The 19,817-nt window shown below is 41.2% G+C and overlaps 1 protein-coding gene across 2 annotated transcripts; it reads left to right on the forward strand.

Annotated features, from left to right (window-relative positions):
- Window positions 1-1,496: 1,496 nt before the first annotated feature.
- On the forward strand, window positions 1,497-18,878 carry hars (histidyl-tRNA synthetase). Of its 2 annotated transcripts, XM_084041346.1 has the most exons (14): window positions 1,546-1,681; window positions 4,926-5,340; window positions 6,894-6,983; window positions 7,170-7,289; window positions 9,808-9,903; window positions 10,512-10,637; window positions 11,991-12,098; window positions 12,182-12,280; window positions 13,261-13,354; window positions 14,097-14,224; window positions 14,830-15,123; window positions 15,337-15,444; window positions 15,778-15,924; window positions 17,486-18,878. In XM_084041346.1, exons 2-14 carry the CDS (start codon window positions 5,227-5,229, stop codon window positions 17,543-17,545), a joined length of 1,584 nt encoding a protein of 527 aa, XP_083897472.1. In that variant the 5' UTR covers window positions 1,546-1,681; window positions 4,926-5,226; the 3' UTR covers window positions 17,546-18,878. The 2 variants fall into 2 exon arrangements, with proteins under 2 accessions (XP_083897473.1, XP_083897472.1); XM_084041347.1 differs by lacking the exon at window positions 4,926-5,340 and having other exon boundaries at window positions 1,497-1,681.
- Window positions 18,879-19,817: the final 939 nt, after the last annotated feature.

The raw sequence follows: 19,817 nt of genomic DNA on the forward strand, positions 1-19,817 counted from the left end.
TTTTAAAGAATGCGGTTCCTCATAAGTTACTCATAAGGCTATCATCATATAATGATTTACTTATATTGACTGTATCGACAGCTGTTTCACTCATCTAATATAACAGTTTATACTTAGGCTGTCGTGAAAGTGTAATATTTAGAGAAATTCTAATCAACCCTATTTTATACTTCGTTGTACAAAGGTGTTGTGCAAAATAACAAAATGTCCCGAAATTATAAAAAAGTTACTCATAAGGCTATCATCATATAATGATTTACTTATATTGACTGTATCGACAGCTGTTTCACTCATCTAATATAACAGTTTATACTTAGGCTGTCGTGAAAGTGTAATATTTAGAGAAATTCTAAGTTTCAAACGCAAATTTTATTTTTAATTTAACCAGTAAAACCACGTTGAGACACAGTCGCAAAAGTAGTGGTGAGACAGCTGTTTCACTCATCTAATATAACAGTTTATACTTAGGCTGTCGTGAAAGTGTAATATTTAGAGAAATACTAAGTTTCAAACGCAAAAGTAGTGGTGAATTAGGCAAATGGATATTTATTATATATTTAGACTGCATGTTTCCTTTAAAGTTTAATGCACGCAACTGTTTTCGCCAGATTTCATTTCTGCTGTTTCTCATGAGCGTGCGTCAGTCGGGCTTCAACAACAAAGCCGTCTGCGCATCGACTTCCGCTGCACTGACAGCGCTCGCCCAGTGTGGGCGGAGCTATCCGTCTAGGATGTGACGTAGGGACTAGGGCGCCCCCCGCTCCCCGCCCCCCGCCCCCCGCTACTGAAAAACAAGGGGTAGAAAAAGGGTTCGCGGGTCCTACATCGTCTCTCACAGTTAAACAGTAAATAGAAACCAAGGAGGCTTTCCACGGGGGTAATGCGCGAGGTTAGAGATCATTGAGCTCGCAGCTCCCAATGTTTATAATATATAATTATATTCAGTCCACCATCTCAGCCCTGACAGAGATGTTGGGGGTTCTGCTTCACTTGGCTGGGGAAAATGAATATAAATATAATAAAGTCAAATAAATGAATCTGATGCAACTTGCTCTACATCCCGTAGCCTGGAGGGACGGCCGGTCGCGCTGTGATTGGCTAGGTGGGAAGAGAGGCGACGGCTGAAAAAATTAGCATAGTTTTGTTTTGTTTTGTTTTGTTTTGTTTTGTTTTATTTTATTTTATTTTGTTTTATTTTATTTTATTTTATTTTATTTTATTTTATTTTATTTTATTTTATTTTATTTTATTTTATTTTATTTTATTTTATTTTATTTTATTTTATTTTATTTTATTTTATTTTATTTTATTTTATTTTATTTTATTTTATTTTTCAAAAACTACCCACATAGTTTTGAGTTTAACCTATTATTATTAAAACAAATGTGGACGTATCTCCCTGACAACCAACTAACCAATCGCTACTAGTCCATCCCTCCAGCCTATGGGATATATATCTACGTCGCGTCCGGCGTGCGGGCGTAGAGAGGAAGTGTGTGTGTAGTTAGCTTGTAGCTATTAGCCTGGGCTTGTGTTCGTGTTAACCGGTCGCACATGCTGATGAAACGACACACACGTAATAATAATAATGGCAGACAATAAAACAGAGATTCAAGAGGCCATTAAAACGCAGGGCGAGGTGGTTCGCAAACTGAAGGCAGAGAAGGCAAGCAAAGAGCAGGTCAGTAAACTGAACAGAAGTGAATTATAATTATATAAACGTCCATGACGGTTGAGCTGCTAGCCTTATGAATGACAACCAATGGACACGACATACTACAGCAGTGGTTCTCAAACCTTTTCATGTCAAGGACCCCCAAATTGACACTTATTACCCCATTTGAAAAGATGTGTCAGGGACCCCCATAAGAGAAGATTTGTATGGCTCTCTAGCAGTGATTCTCAACCGTTTTAATTTCAAGGACCCCCAGTTTTACATGCATTTGGCTATGGACCTCCATTTAATGGTATTTCTATCTCTGGGACCCCAATTTATATAGTCAAATGTATGTCAATTTTGAGAGTGTACAAATGGAAGCAAATGGACCATAACGGGTCCTTTTGGTTCCATTTGTACACTCTCAGAGTTACAGACCCACAAGGGTCCATATCCATATATTCCATATATATATATATTCCTAACTATCTATCATTTAGCTGGGGACCCCCTGGAACCACCTCAAGGACCCCTGGCCTTTCAGGCTTCATATGTTCTGTCCTGTGCAAACATTGCACTGGGCAGTAGCCCTGAAACATGACTGTCATGTGAACCATGGCTACACTGGGCAGATATGACAAATAACTGAAATATATATATATATATATATATATATATATATATATATATATATATATATATATATATATATATATACAAAAAACGTATTGACATATGGAGGCGTTGTAAGCTTGTAGATCTGCTATTTTTAATATTTGAAAATGTGTGAACATTTTTCAACATGGAAATGATTGGATAACCATTATGCAAAAAATAATTGCGATTATCTCAAATAATTTTGGAGCAACTCGACCCAGACTCGTATGGCAAACAGTGGTTCTTAAAGGTGGGGTACAGCCAGGGACCCTCAGGGGTTCCTTGAGGGGGTTCCAATATTTGGACCCTTCTGTTACAGGTCCTTTTGGTTCCGATTTCCATTTGGTTTGAGAACCACTGCTCTATGGTTAAAGAGCATATCCATGGGTGGGTTACACATCCCACTGATATGCAGCCAGGGCCATAATGTCAAAACTATCTATGTCAGTGAATACTAAGTCAGTGAATACTATTGAACACTAATTAAGTCAGTGAATACTAAGCCCCCCCCCCCCCACAACCATAAAATCTCCTTATTTTTCACAGTCTAATAATGTTGGCAGGTGTGATCTCTGTGACGGTGTGGTTTTGTCCATATGTTAGCCACGTTCATCCTGGCCTCCTCATTTTTGGGCATGTCTTCATTATAGGGCTAAACATTTTCAAAAGTAACCTAAGTATAGAATAGGTAACTACTACTAATTGGTTAACGTGTATTCTTAACAGACTACCAACCTGACTGCTTTGCTAACTGAACATCTGTGTCAGGCTATCCAGCACTGGTATATCCTTTTTTTTTTACTTAAGTAAAGGTAGAAATACTCTTGTTATAAGTTGCTCGAGTAAAAGTGCACATTGCAACCTAAATCAAAGCAAAGTAACTAGTAAGCTCAGCTGTCACATAATTGTAGTCAGACAGTAATTAGTATAATATTTGCCTCTGTAGTAGTGATAGTGGAGTAGAAATAGAAACTATTTTTAAAAAAGTACCTTTTTTAAAAAGGCGTACTGAAGTACAGCACTCGATTAAATGTAATTTTCCCACCACTGCAATGTGCTGACGTTACTTAAGTTCAGCTGCAGCAAGGGGAGTCCCTGGGGTCTTGTCTTAGCTCCAAAAGCTACATCAATCATAGTCTACTTGTACAGGGAAAAGCATCATACGTTTCAAAGCATGTTATGTAAATTATCATTCATGACAGCTCTGTCTTTGTGTGATACCAATCTGGGATTCGAATCTGGGATTAGTAGAGGAGTTTGGCTCCTCTTTCTTAGTCCACTTCCACCCGGGTGCTTCTGTCTTTTGTTCCTACTAACAACACTACATGATGTTTAAGGCGGTGGTGCTGACTTGAGAGATTATTGTGATACTGACAATGTAGGTGGCACTGGTGGCTTCTTTTATTTCTGTCTGTCTTTATGTAAAGCAGGGGTCTTCAACAGGGGGTCCGGGACACCTAGGGAGTCCTCAGAGTTACTACAGGCGGGCCGCCAAATCTTTGTGTGATATGATTTTTCTTTAGCCAAAAATAGCAGATCTACAAGCTCAAGACACCTCGCGCTGTGAGGCGTTGTGAGCTTGTAGATCGGCTATTGTTGGCAAAGAGGTATAGGTGTTGAGGGGGGAAAAAAGAGCAGACCAAGTAAACAAAAATAGTATAATCTGAAACACAGTTTTATACAATATAAAAGGGGTCCCTGCTTTATCTTTCTCTCAGCTAGGAGGTCCTTGGCCTGAAAACATTGAAGACCCCTGATGTAGCATTCAAGCAAGCCACCATAGGTTCATCAATGTGTGTGTAGTTTTATGCACGCCATGCCCTCCCATTTGTGTTTTGTGCGTGTGTCCAGTGTACGATGGTCCCACCCACTATGTACACATTCCACCCAATTACTCACATTTGGTTTCATTTTGATGTTGTCTGGGTTTTTTGTTAATGATTGGATTTCACTGACTGACAATATTAGAGGCAAGGACACCATATATATTATATATATATAAAGGTGTATTCTTTAATTCACACTTTTGCAAGGGTTCATGTGATCATTGCCTCTTCCTTTGCGACCTAGAAGGAAGGCTGCGTTCACAGGGCCTGAGGCAGTGACATCCCTGTTGTTTTGATTTAGAATTAATGTTTGATAATGTGGTTTTCTGCTGGAATATCTTTTGAGCTACAACTCGTCTAGTCTTAACCGTGTCTGAATTGTCTCAAGGCTTAAAGCTAGAGGCTTAAAATAAAAACGGCAAAAAAAAACACCCCATTAAGAGATCCGATCACTGTTGACCACTTTTCAACCTCCCGTCCCTATTTTGGGCATTTCATAGGCACACATGTAGATCTGCTACTAAAATAGCAGATCTACAAGCTCACAACGCATTGTGATGCATATAGATCCATCTGTTTTTGCCAGGCGACACCATATGACATAGTAGAAAATAGGGCGAGAAATGGGTCAGTGACATCCATCCCTGCACTTTATTGTCTTTCTGTGCAAAGCTGCGATTGGCCCTGTCAGTTTGATTGACCCCTGCGTCTCATGTTCTATCTTCCACGCTGTGATGATGATGATGATGATGATGCTGCTGCATCATGCCCTGCCCAACCCCTAGTGCTAGGGTCGCTCACCACTTTTCTCCTGTTCTTCCTGCCGGACCCTCGTTGATTACCTCCAACAACATCACCACCATCGCCTTCCTCCGTCTGCTCTACCTCTCTGGACCTTCCTGGATGACTGGGACTGGGCCACTAACTGACTGACTGACTTGGTTTTGATGGGATACCTCGGTTGGCCTTGGACAATGGCTGCACTGATGGTTGAACTCATGTACTGAACAAACCTTTTTTTAATTTTTATTTTTCTATCATCTTGAAACTCTTCACTGTTTTTTTTTTCCCCCTCGTGCTGCTGGGATGTATGCACTGGGCCCGTTCTCACTGCGAACATGTGCCTGTTTGGTGGGGCGTCACACTGGACTGCTGCGTGCCCCATTTCTGCGCTCCGTTGTCGGGATGACCGTGAATCAGGTTTGTCTTTCTAGGGGGCGTGGTGGTGGTGGTGGGGGGCGTTTTTGGCGAATAGAAAGGGACATGGGGGGGCCCCCTTTTCCACCAAAAGAACTTTGGTTCCTGAACTGGTTCCGTTCTAGATTCTTGGCGCCTTTTGGTGCTTTCACGAAACCGGCCACGAACCGGCTTGCGTTTCCACCAGTTTTAAGCTGAACCATTGTAATTGGGGGTAGAATTGGGCAGAAGACATAGCTGAATGCTGAATGAGAGCCTGCCTGGGGTGCAGGAGTCCCCAGTTGCCCCAGGTTCGATTCCAGGCCTGGCCAGCGATGTGTTGTACAGTATATGACTGGTCGAAGTGTCCATTTTTTCATGATTTTGCTTTTGCCACTGTTTATGTCGCATCTCTATCTTCCAGTTCAGGGCAAGAAAAAACTAGTATTTGTTTGGTTCCAGTTCCGAACCAACTTTTAGTGTTCTGAACCAATTCATTTTCAGTGGAAAAAAAACACTCTGAACTGGTTCAAAATTAGGCGGGGGGGGGGGAAGAACGGAACCGGTTCAACCCTGGTGGAACAGGGGCCATGGAGTCCCGGGGATTGATTCAACTGGCTGTCACATAAATAGGGGTATACACTAATTTCACGATATGATACACGATATTGGGGTGGCGATAATGATAACAATACAATATTTTAAGGTGTTTCATTATCATCAACATTGTCCCATCACCTTCAGTTTGCTGTGGTGGAAGTACCTGAGTTAATAAAATACATTTAATAAACTGTGTCTGTAAAGCACGTTTCCATGATACCAGAGAGGGTTCCTTGTAAAATCCTTTCATGCAATCTTAGTATCTATTTGATCACACAGAAATGCAAAGCATTATTGCCTCTTGCTGGACATATCAATAAAGTCTTGAATGAGTGTCAGCTGTGACTATTCAGTTTAATTGATCCATATAGGGCAGAAGACAGCCAATGATTTTGATTGATTGATTGAATACTTTAGTAATCAGAAATCTAGACAGCAAAAGGATAAAACAAAAAGTCCTGGGGACTTGTTTCCATTGTGGTCCCATGTATTCAATTCATCAACATATGATTATGATGATGACTATACAATGATTACTGTGTTTATGGTCAGCTTTCATTTCAACTCTAACTTACATAGTCTTTTGTCTTGACGTTGACGATGCATATCGGCACGCTTTAATATCGTGATATTTTCTGGCACCCTTAAAAGTAAATGAATGAGTTTTCTTTTCAAGTTGCTTACTGGTCCACATTTGCTACAAGATGAATTTCATAAAGAAAATGATCAGCAGTAGGCCCACTATGTTTATGGTTTTTGTGTGTGCATGCATACTGCATAATTATATCATCGCTGTCGGGTGGAAACCTCATGTGTCCAAAACTGTGACTTTTCAGGAATCAAATTCAGAAGTAGCAGATCTACAGTTGATCAAGTATATGGCATTCATTTACGAAAATGCACAAAAAGTTGGAATATGGAGATGGGAGGTTTCTGCTCGACAGCGACGATAGACATTGTTTTTGCGTGTGTTACAGATTGATGAGGAAGTATCCAGGTTACTGCAGCTGAAGGCTCAGCTTGGCGGTGATGATGGCAAACACCAGTTTGTCCTTAAAACACCAAAGGTAAGAACAAACGCCACACTCACACAGACACACACACACAACCAGGTTGATGCTTTCTTTTCCTGACTTGCTCTTCTGACTTGCTCTCTCTGTATCTCCTTTATTTATTTATACATTTTTCTTCATCTTTGTAATGATTTTCTCTGATCACGTGCGGCAGCCTCACTTGACTCTCTTCTCCACCAGGGGACGAGGGACTACACGCCCAAGCAGATGGCCATCAGAGAGAAGGTGTTCAACACCATAATCAACTGCTTCAAACGCCACGGTGCCGAGACCATCGACACACCCGTCTTTGAATTGAAGGTAACGGACGACGGGGCATTTGTGACCACATGAACCATATTCTGGGCTTGTCATAATAGGCAAACATTCAGCAAAAATAGCCGATATTGCAGCTATCTTCTAGGGCTATTTTAGCTGTTGATGACGGGGTTAAAGGCATTGTAGGGAGTTCAGACATAATCAAAGAAAAAAACTGTTGTCAAACACCGCCCCTCCAGCAGTTCTTTTCCCCGACCACCAGGGGGTGACGCAGGGGGGACTTTTTAAATGAGTCATGCCCAAAATAGGTTGCCTTATGCGGATACAATTCGCGGAAATGCCCGACCCTACGGTTCTCTGAATTTATATTTTTAAATAGGCTCTTTCATGATAAATTGACCACATATATGAAGCTAAACAACTAAATTCTATCCAAACGATTTTTTAAAAGTAAATTATGTGCCTCAAAAAAGAAGTTTGAGAGCGTTTTAAAACCGAAAGTAAAAAGTTGATACGGGCACGGACGCGCACGGACGCGCACATGCGTGCGTTAATTTACGACCCGGACATAAACAACATGAACATAAACATTAGGGAAAATACGAATTTCAGACAGAGGACTGTGTTTCAATGAAGGAAAACACCCCAGCATCATTATATAGTGGCTGATAGAGGGGAGAAAATGCAAAAAATATATATATACATATTTTTTAAATTTAGGCTTAATGTTCCCTACAATCCCTTTAAGGTAGGTTCCTTTTTGTTAAATAGCTCTATATTTTGACAACAAACAAACATTCCCTATAGAATGTTTGTTCAGTAACAGGAGACTCCCCATCTCTACAGCTCTTTTAGTAAACAGAAAATACATTTTCAGGTCACGGTACCAGTTTTAGAGAACTCGCACAGGATACAGAGTAAACAAGTTAAAGTGGAAATGATGACACACAAAAAGGCTCACTATCCCTCCTCTGCACATGTCCAAACCATCTCAGTTTGGCCTCTCTGGCTTTATGGCCAAAACATCTCACATGCACTGTTCCTCTGATGTACTCGTTACTCATCCTATCAATCCCCGCCACTCCCACTGAGAACATTTTTAGACCTGCAGCCGATTCTGCAAATGTCTCCTATATATCCCAACAGTATTCTGAAAAACGTATGTTTCTATATCAGTGGTTCTCAAACCTTTTCATGTCAAGGACCCCCAAAATTATATGTATTTTGCCGCAGACCCTCATCTCAAAATATGTTTTTCCAGGGACCCCCAGAAGCAAGGATTTGAGTAAAAAATGTTCGCTTCTGGATTTTTCAAAAATAGCAGAATGCCGCGCTACGAGCTTGTATATCTGCTATTTTTGAATAGCCAAAGTGTAAAATAAGGCTTTTTTTAGCTCAAATCAAAAAGTGACACAGATGCGTCCCAGGTCGTAATGGGTTAAATGAGCAGGTCAACATTTGACCTGGAACATAACTGATGAATGGGTACTCTTTCCTGATTGGCTGAAATTGGCAGCCCACCTGGAAAATGCATTTTCTGTTTATTAAAGAGCTGGAGAGACAGGGGAGAGGGCCCTGTTACTGGACAAACACCCAGTAGCAATAAAGTTAACAAAAACATCTACTGATGCACAAACTTTGACGCATCATCAGTGTTGTTTCCTGGAGTCACTGGGTGTTTCGGGTCTCGCAACAGACACCCTCCCTCCAGGCGACCCGACCGAGGCTGATCAGACCCCCGCCTGTGTCCCAAGTGGCATGCTACTGCCCCCACTGTCTCTTGAGGGGAGTTAGAGACAGTGCTAATTAGGGCTTTAGGATGGCAGGTGAGATGTTGAACAGCAAGTGTTGGCGACACTAGGAGGCTCTAGGCACTATGGGTTGACTCCGGGCCTTATAGAGCACCGAGTAATGTATGTTTACTGTGTGTTGGAGTTTCTTACTATCTGCTGTAACATAAATTGCCCAGTTTGGGACATAATAAACTTGAACTTGAAGTCTGACATAATTTACTCATCCTACCTGGGTTGCGGTTTATTTCCCCATTCAGAATTCCCATAGACTTGTTTAATATCGCGTCAAATAAGAACTGTGTTACAAAAATAAACAAATGACCCCGGCGGTTTGACTCATATGGATATGAAGCATCAACTGACGGTGAGAAAACGATAATGTTACTGCGGCCAAATTAGTTACATTTTCGCCAGAAATAGACTTTATCAAATATGAGTGACTGACTGACTATCATAAACGATACAGCGACACCTCCCTGACAATTTCGCCGGGACAGTTTGTTTATTTTTGGACCACAATTCTTATGAGACGATTCTAAGATGACCCAATGTTACTCTACATAGAGAAATTACTTCCGCAACCCAGGGGATGAACGAGTGACGTCAGGACTTCAGTACTCTATATGTTCCGGGGGAACATATAGTTTTGCTCTAACCAAAAAATATCACTTACCCTACCTTTTTAAGTTTCAGTTGAAGTCATGCGTGTTGGAAGCTGATGCTTCGTTGTCTCCCTGTTGGGTGTGTGTGTGTGTGTGTGTGTGCAGGAGACGTTGACGGGCAAGTATGGCGAGGACTCTAAGCTCATCTATGACCTCAAGGACCAAGGAGGAGAGCTGCTGTCCCTCAGATATGACCTCACTGTATCCTTAGAAACCAGTCCAAAAAGACGCAGCCGCCGTTGGACAAACAAAATGCATGTGTGTGTGTGTGTGTATGTGAAGCACGATTCCACTAAATGAAGCCTGGCAACACGTCTTTGACATGGTTGGAGTTATGGAGAGATTACTACGAGATATGTTAGAGCAGAGATATACTGACGGGTCTGGTATAACGTTGGAAGGCGATCGCTTAAAAGAAAATAGCTGATCTACAAGCTCACAGTGTGTCGCAGATGCGATGCGTTGTGGAGAAAAATTAGGCTTTAGAAGGTTGGGAAATAAATGATCAAAGTGGTCTGAATGACTTCTAGATGCAGTGCCATGAATTTGATACAGTTCAGGATCATCATTAAGGAGTGTGGCACGCAGACTTAAGTGATAGATCTCCTTTTGCATGAGAAATGGTAACGCATGTTGGACAGAAGAGACTGATTACTACGTACATATTTGTACACAGGAAATAGCCGATCTCCAAGCTCACAACCCGTCACACATCCACAAAAGGGGAAAGTACACATTTAAGCACCGGGGTCCATGGGTGCCAGACACCTGGTCACAGTAGTGTATCCTTGACCCCAGCCCACTCTCAGGTACCATTTGCTCGCTACCTGGCCATGAACAAGGTCACCAACATCAAGCGCTATCACATCGCCAAGGTCTACCGCCGTGACAACCCAGCCATGACCCGGGGCCGCTACCGGGAGTTCTACCAATGCGTGAGTGATCCTGAGAGAATGAATACAAAATGAATAAAATAACACAGTCAATTTCAAGTGTCATAGAGCATACATGGGCGACTGGCGGCCCGGGGGCAACATGTGGCCCCCTCCTTCACTTAATGCGGCCCGCAGGTTAATATCGGAATACTGATATATTATTGATTTCAGCTGTTACAATTCCAAACATGCAAACATGACCCGCTTTAATTACTTCAGTCTATATTAGTAGCTTAAACATTCTATTGTCTTTTTAATGTCCAATGTATTTGTATTTAACTTCATAAAGTTAACATAAGTATAACTAAATGCATTTGAAATTTAATAAAAATGATACTTTTCAGGATTCCATAAAAAAAATAGCAAAAAAAAAATCGGGATTCCAATTCAAAAATCGCAAAAATAGCAGATCTACAAGCTCAAAACGTTTTGAGCTTGTAGATCGGCTATTTTTTCTACTTTTGTGTGACAAAGAATGGTGGACAAAAAAAGTTCAAATACGGAGATAAGAGGTGTCTGCCCGACAATATGCAATGTGGCCCTCTGGAGTGATTGTGGAAATATAGTGGCCCTCTCCATCATCAAAGTTGCATCACCCCTGTTATAGAGCTACTGGGTACAGCTTTTCTCAGGTGCATAGGTCCATTTCTCATATAACAATGAACATGTCAGTGGCATCAGAATAACGTGTTTATGATTAAAAGGCCAATAGAAATATATATAGGGAATATGTTTGTTTCATGGGTGGGTGGTACCCACCCATAAAACAAACATGGGTATGAGTGTGCCAAAGCATTTGAATGATAAGTTTATTTTTATGACGTGCACAGTTGACTAATATGAATGTCATGTGTGCGTTGGAAGAAAGTAGTTTCGATTTTCAAAGTGACTGAGAAAATCTTTATTATGCTATTTCATTGGATTAGTCCAGTGGTTTTCAACCTTTTTCATGCCAGGGACCCTAAATTGATATACATTTGGCCGCGGACCCTCATCTGAAAATGTTGTGCCAGGGACCCCCCAGAAGCAAAGATTTGAGTTCAAAATGTTTGCTTTAAAAAATATATACATTCAAGGCTATGCACACATTTTCAAGATTTTTCAAAAATAGCAGATCTACAAGCTTGTATATCTGCTATTTTTGAATAGCCAAAGCTAAGTGGATAAAATGATTGTGACACTATGTTAACACATGTTGCTGGGGACCCCCTCAAGGACTACTGGTGATACTGCTTTTACATATTAGTGTGTGTGTGTGTGTGTGTGTGTGTGTGTGTGTGTGTGTGTGTGTGTGTGTGTGTGTGTGTGTGTGTGTGTGTGTGTGTGTGTGTGTGTGTGTGTGTTCCCTCCCAGGATTTTGACATAGCAGGTCAGTATGATCCCATGATCCCCGATGCCGAGTGCCTGAAGATCGTTCACGAAATCCTCAGTGAATTAGACCTGGGAGACTTCCGGATCAAGGTGTCTCTTTAACACACACACATTCATACTCGCCCTGCGATTTCATAAATGCATCCGCTGACTATTAAATGTGTTTAATACAGGTGAATGACCGGCGTATTCTGGATGGAATGTTCGCCGTGTGTGGCGTGCCAGATGACAAATTCCGAACCATCTGTTCAACGGTCGACAAGTTAGACAAGGTACAGACACTCACTACCTACGGCCCAGTCGTGTACTACTGTATGTGCCAGTCAGTCTCTTCCTTCATGCCTGGATTCTCTTATGTCCTCCCCTTACTCTTAAGCTTGATTTATACTTCATTATTGCGGCTGTTTATAGGCTGTTCAAAAAGCAGCGAGGAGCTAAACATGGAAGTTAATACGATTGTATGACACACACAAGAACTCAGTGCCCAATCTGTTAAAAGTAGGGTAAGTGATTTTCTTTGGTTAAAATAAACGTTAAATAGCTCTATATTCTGATAGTATTCATTGCTATAGAGTGTTTGTTCAGTAAAAGGAGTCTCTTTGTCTCTCCAGCTCTTTAAAAACAGAAAATGCATTTTCCTTTCAGTTTCATTTCCAATTTCATCCAATCAGGACAGAGAACTCAATCAGGATATAGATTAAACAAGTGAAATTGGAAGTGATGACACTAAGAAATGAGCAGGCAAAATTGGAACTGGAACACTATAAAAATGAAGCTTAAAAATGGGTACTTTCTCCTGATAGGCTGAGATTTTGACACCTACCGGAAAATGTATTTTCTGATTATTAAAGAGCTGGGGAGACTCCTGTTACTGAACAAACACTCTATAGCAATGATTACTATCAGAATATAGTGCTTTAACCTTTTAACAAAATACTTTTTGTTTTAACCCAAAAATATCACTTACCCTACCTTTAATCAATGTGAAATACTAATGTCAATTATGATAAAACAAGAGACTTGGCAAAAGTCATGGCTCCTACATTCGTTGTACGACAGTGTCACGTGCCAAAGATATTAGACCTACAAGCTCACTAGTTCTGAACTTGTATATCGTCTATTTTCGTCTCTTAAAACGAAGTATAAATTAAGCATAACTCTCTCAAGACTCCTCACTGACTAGTCTTCTTCCACCCTGAACATCAACCTCCTCCTTCTCATTGCTAATACCTGTGGTTCTCTTCTGTCCTAGATGTCCTGGGACGAGGTGAAGGAGGAGATGGTCAAAGAGAAGGGGCTGTCAGAGGACATAGCGGACCAGATCGGGGAGTATGTGAGCATGCAGGGTGAGGCCACCACCACATATGACTGACTGACTGACTTGCACCCTCACAACAGCAGTCGCGTGGCAGAGCTTTCATCTCTGTTGGCATGGTTAAGATCTACTCAAGCTGGGCTAACGCTACAGGAGTTTAAAATCCTAACCGATTTTGAAATCGGTTTGCATCAACTGTCAGTGTTGTCATAAGGGAAATATTGAATTATCGTACCGGAGGCTTAACATTATCGTATTTGAAAGAAAACTATCGTACACAGCCAATAAAGAGAAATCACACAAATATTATTATTATTATTTAACCCTTTAAGAACTGGAACGCATCTCTGTCATTTTTAGATTGGAGCTAAAAAGCATTATTTTACACTTTGGCTATTCAAAAATAGCAGATATACAAGCTCATAGCGCGGCACCGAGTGCCGCGCTACGAGCTTGTATATCTGCTATTTTTAAAAAATCGAGAAGATTTGCGCTAAACTTTGAATATATATGTATATTTTAAAGCGAACATTTGTGACTCAAATCTTCGCTTCTGGGGGGTCCCTGGAACAAAATATTTTGAAATGGGGGTCCACGGCCAAATACATAATACATTTTGGGGGTCCTTGAAAAAGATGAAAACGTTTGAGAAACACTGATATAACGCCTATGTTTTTTCAAAAAACTGTTAGGATTTAGAAGACATTTTATAGAATCGGAACCTCCAGGTCTTAATGGGTTAACTGGTTGTGGGTGCATGTTGTGTGTCCCAGGTGGTATGGACCTGGCAGAGCGCCTGCTCCAAGACCCGAAGATGAGCAAGAGCCCGGCGGCGTGCGCCGGCCTCAGTGACATGAGGCAGCTCTTCAGCTACCTGGAGCTTTTCAAGGTCACGGACAAGGTAAAGGGAGTAGACCCAGTCTAGCGCCTAAGACTCCCAACAATAACCAATGTTTTCCATCACTGCGTTAACTCATCCACTGCCACTGACGTAATAAACGTAATTATTAATTTTTCCCCCCCAAAAAAATGTTTTTGTTTTTTTTTTGACCCAAAGACCAAGGAGATATGATTTTTCGAAGGAAAAGACTCCCATCCACTTCCTTGTTAACTTAAAGCTTAAAAATTCTGTATCTCAGCTCCTGAGTACTTTTTTTTTTTCAATGAAAAATCTCTGGCAGTGGGCAAATGCGGCCAGCAATAAGTCTGGCAGTGGATGAGTTAACAGTAATCAACAAAATATACTATAAAAAAGTGTCAAATTGACACATTTTGAATTGAAAATAGTTGTGGTTACATGCATTGTGAGCATATATAGATCAACTATTTCCACATTTTTATCTGTGGAAGCAAGGCAAACAAAATCGAATGCCTCAACTCCTACAATTCCAAGTGCTTGTCAGGGGGGGGGTGGGGATGGGGTTCAAATATCATTCATTTTGGGGGATTGTGGCCTGAAAAGTTTGAGAATCCCTGGTTCCCATCGACCTCCGTCTCCGTCTCCAGGTGGTGTTCGACCTCAGCCTGGCCAGAGGTCTGGACTACTACACGGGCGTCATTTACGAGGCCATACTGAGCCAGGCGGGAGGCGTGGCGCTGCCGCCCGCAGATGACGGCGCTCAGAACGGCGCCGCCGCCGGAGGAGGAGGAGACGAGACGGTGAGCGTGGGCAGCGTGGCCGGAGGCGGCCGCTACGACGGCCTGGTGGGCATGTTTGACCCCAAGGGCAGAAAGGTGCCCTGCGTCGGGGTCAGCATCGGCATCGAGAGGATCTTCTCCCTCATGGAGGCCAAGGCTAAGGTAAGGCTCACCTGAAGACCTTTAACTGGGAAGTGGTTTTGATTGATTGATTCTAAATCCGGACATAAGTATATTATATTCAAAAAATTACAAAATATTTGTTGCTATATACTGTACATGGCAACAACAACCCAAAAGGGGTTCCCGAATTCAAAGGTATAGTAAAGTATAGAGGTTACGGTATAATACTATATGATGGTATCTGTTTTACAGGGATTTGTGCGTACCACGGAAACGCAGATCATGGTCGCCTCAGCACAGAAGAACCTACTGGAGGAGAGGCTAAAACTCACAGCCGAGCTCTGGAACGCCGGCATCAAGGTCTGGTCCTTTGGTCTGATTCCCTATACTTGTGACGTTGTGAGGACCAAATAAGTCCACATAAGTATAGTAGAAATATACATTGTTAGGACCATTTTCCTTAAAATGTGTTTTTGATACGTTTATTATTAGAAAGAGATTCAGGTTGGGATTAGGATTAGACATTCAGAGGTTAGCTTTAGGAGTTGGAAATAGAGCTAAACGTTGTGAGCTTGTAGATCTTTTTTACGGTTAAAAATGGCTAAAGGGATTACAAAATCAATCATAAAATCGCTGTGCAAAAATGTTGATGTCCTCACAAATATAGTAATACAAACCTGTGTGTGTTTGCAGGCAGAGACCATGTACAAAAAGAACCCCAAGATGCTGAACCAGCTGCAGTACGCGGAGGCGACGGGGGTCCCCCTGGTGGCCATCCTGGGAGAACAGGAGCTGAGAGACGGAGTGGTCAAACTCCGCACGGTTTCCCTCAGAGAGGAGGTGGGGAACATTGGACTCTTATTCTTACTCAAAATGTTTAAAGCCCAGTTCAAAACAATTAAGTACACGTCCCAGACTCTTCTCCCTTCCGGCTCCCAAACTGTGGAACAAACTCCCCATTGCAGTTAGAACTGCAGACCAGTGTTGATTTCCTCGACTAAAACTATGACGAAAAATGTTAGTCGACTACCTTTTTTCACTGACGAAAACTAGATAAAAACTAAATAAAAACCAAGCTATGATGACTAAAACTAAGACCGAATATACTGACAATTTCGTCAACAAATAAAAACTAGACTAAAATGAGATCCAGTAGAACTAAAAGACAAGTAATTTCTGGTGTCGGGTGTTGGTGTCTGAAAATAGCAGATCTACAAGCTCACCCGTTGTGAGCTTGTAGATCAGCTATTTTCAGCATGCAACCAAGTGTAAAATCAGCCATTACGGCGCGATCAAGGCACCGCCAGAATACAGTCGACTGTAACTAGACTGAAACTAAATAAAAATGTGCTGTCAAAATCAACACTGCAGCAGACTCACTCCCAATTTTCTGCCGTAATCTGAAGACTCACCTCTTCAGACTCCACCTCAGCCCATAGCACTTGCCCTAGCCTTGACGACCTTGCAGTCTTAGGCAAAGGTTATAATGTAATTCAGATAGCATGTTACTTTATAATGTAATTTAGATGGCATGTTCTTCAGACTGATGCCAGGTTCAGCTGTTGACCTGGCATCCTATAGTAGCAATGTACATATTAATAAATGTTTTGATAGTGTAATGTTAACTGTTATTGGTTTACTTATGATCCTAGATCACCGAGGCACTACACTGTCTCTATGCATGTGATGTATTACCTTGTGTTTACCTTGCCTTACTGTAAACCGCTCTGGATTGCGCTTCTGTGTTTATTTCTACTGTTTTTATTCCACAGCTGGCCCCACCCTTGCCCTGTTCAAAACCCACCTCTTCAGACTCTCATTCCCCACCTTAACTCTAATCCCCCCTTTTCTTTCAATTCTAATATTTTTGTTTGCTAGTTTTTAGCTTTTTAACTAGTTATTCTCCTAATAAAGTTGTTTTTATTTGTTCTGTTTTTTTGTAAAGCGACTTTGGGTACAGAGAAAAGCTCTACATAAATTGTATGATTATTACTATTAACATTACATGTTTATGGCAGAGATTACTCGCACACACCTTTTCTTTTTTTATCGCACCCACCTGCCTGTGAGAGAGAGAGAGAGAGGGCGCGAATGAGAGAAAGTTTGGGAAGAGCTGATGCAATATAATAGGTTGATGCACTAATGGAAACAGTAAACAACCTGTCGTCTCCTTGATGTGGACTTCCCTGTATTAGTATGTTACCAACCACAGTTTTTAGGATGCTGTTGCACGTTTCAACTCAGCTTGTCGTGACCTTAAACGGTTTCGTCATGTCACGAAACATTGATCTGAACTGTGCATAATATGTATCGTAGATGGTGCTGGATAGCAATCTTTAGCTGTGAAAATCAACCAGTTCTGAAATGATACCAACGCTATATGTGTCTTTTTAACTTACAGGTTGACATACCAAGAGGAGATCTAATAGCCGAGATCAGGAGAAGGACCTCAGAGGTCTAGTCCCTCTGCTCTACCCAACAACAGCTGCTCCGCTTCACCCGATTGGTCCACACACATTACACAGAAGAATCCTACAGGACCCAATACAGTTCTAAACAGTTCTTGTTCTTAACAGTTCTTGTTCTCAAAAATAGTTCTTTAACTTCTTGGACAATTGGTCCACATACATTACGCAGAAGAATCCTACAGGACCCAATACAGTTCTAAACAGTTCTTGTTCTCAATACAGTTCCTTAACTTCTTGGACAAAGCATATTGAAAAAAAAATCACTGTCCTGGATGCAACTTCTCCATACATTAGACGCACACTATAGGCTCTGGGCGCGTTCGGAAATACAGCACTGAGCGCACTGGCCACAACAAACTAATAGGCAAGTGCACTCCGGTGTGCAATTTCCGAACGCACCCTATGTGTATGCCTGTAGCTCCTTTTTCCAGAAGGTGGCATTCCCAATTCAGGTCAGTCATGGCTTTGTTTGATTGGCTCCGCAAGATTAAAACACACAACACCTTTTTGTGTTTCCTGTTAATATCTGCTGCTGAGTAGTCTCGCGCTACCAGACTGTTGCCTCCCACAATTTTCAAATGTTTCCAGCATACAGTCTGGGACCCGGAAGCTCTGATCATGATTAGAATATAAATCGGATGTGGAGCCTCCTCTCCATTTCCGTTTCATCTTTACAGTCGCGCAAATTTATCCTAATATAAATACAAATCATCTAAGTGTATTTAGCTTGCTGCTTTGCAGAAATGGAAATTAAAAAGTAAAGATATTTTAAAATATATTTTCGTGAACGGAAGTGCCAGTTTCCTCTCGGATTTTGGGAGTTGTAGTTCCAGACTCTATAGCATTCAGAGATCGTGGAATATTTGTCTGGCTACGCAAGACTAGCTGCTGAGCCAATCAAATTAAGCTACAGTATGAGGAATTGACCGGAACAGGAAAAGGGGAACTACAGTCATGCGTAGAGCCAGTATTGTATGGAGTGGTTGGCTTATGTATTGGCATTATACCCATCTAGCCTTTTAGGACACCAGCAAGCCAACTGCATTGAAAGCAACCAAGAATGTGATGGTTTGCTACTTTCAAGGAAATGTCCTGGAGAAAAAAAAAACGTTCTAGCATACAGTATATACATGTATAAAGACAAAGCAGTCGGTGGTAAAGCCAAACTTGTATATTTATTCGAAATTGTTTAACTGATGGCAGAGCCTGTTGTGGCTTATATCCAGGAAGTCTCTCTGCAACAAACACTGCAGTAGTAATTACTGTCATTTCAGATTCAGTACCTGCTTGTTAATGTCATCGCGAAAATAAAAAGTTCAAACGATACTAGACTGATTCCAGATTCTTTGCTTATACAGCAACAAAAATGTAAATGATTCCAGGTTCTTTGCTTTACACAGCAACTACACGTATGTGTTAAATGGTTTGCATAATTGCCTTGATTTATTTAGCATAATACTGTGTTGATATCATGTAACACCAGTTCAGCTGGTTTTAAACGATGTACAATATAGACCATGTCTGTACTTTAAATTTAAATCTTGTACTGTAGAATAGCAGTACAATAAATCTGCATTGTTTTCAATTCAGTCTTCACAGAAGCACCGATTTCACTCCGCTGTACTCGTGTGTATCATTCAAATTGGTCTTGGTGTGGAAGTCAATCACAATTCTATGTGGTTCAAGATGTATCATTCAAATAATATCCAAATTGGACCGTGTGAAAGTCACGATTCTATGTGGTTCAATATGTATCATTCAAATTGGACTGTGTGGAAGTCACTCACGATTCTAAGTGGTTCGAGATTAAGAGCACTAGATGAAAGCGTTGCCAACCACCTCATGATGACTCAACTCAAATCCACCCAATAAATGAGACAGAAAAGGAAAACATAAGATCTAAATCTCATTTACTTACAATGAGAAAAACAACTGGCACTCGAATACGTAATAGTTATAAAAAAGCATGCATAAAACAAACATAAAAGTTCAAACAAAGACAACTTATCTTTTTTTTTCATAAGCATCAACAATTATAAAAGCAAACATGCATATAAATCCACAAACAACATACAGAACAGGATCCACAAAACTGCATCATCTCCACCCCTCCTCCGGGAACAAAACATGTTAAAGGTTATTACATGGCTGAGGTAGAGGTATTGTGTAAACAGCAACAGGCTGAACAAATGATGTTTAAAGGGGAACAGTTATTTCAGGTGGTGATAGCTGGTTGGCTTAGTGAAGCAATGGGACTAGCAGTGA

The sequence above is a fragment of the Gymnoscopelus microlampas genome (assembly GCF_963454915.1).
Source record: "Gymnoscopelus microlampas genome assembly, chromosome: 18".
In the NCBI taxonomy this organism is placed as follows: domain Eukaryota; kingdom Metazoa; phylum Chordata; class Actinopteri; order Myctophiformes; family Myctophidae; genus Gymnoscopelus; species Gymnoscopelus microlampas.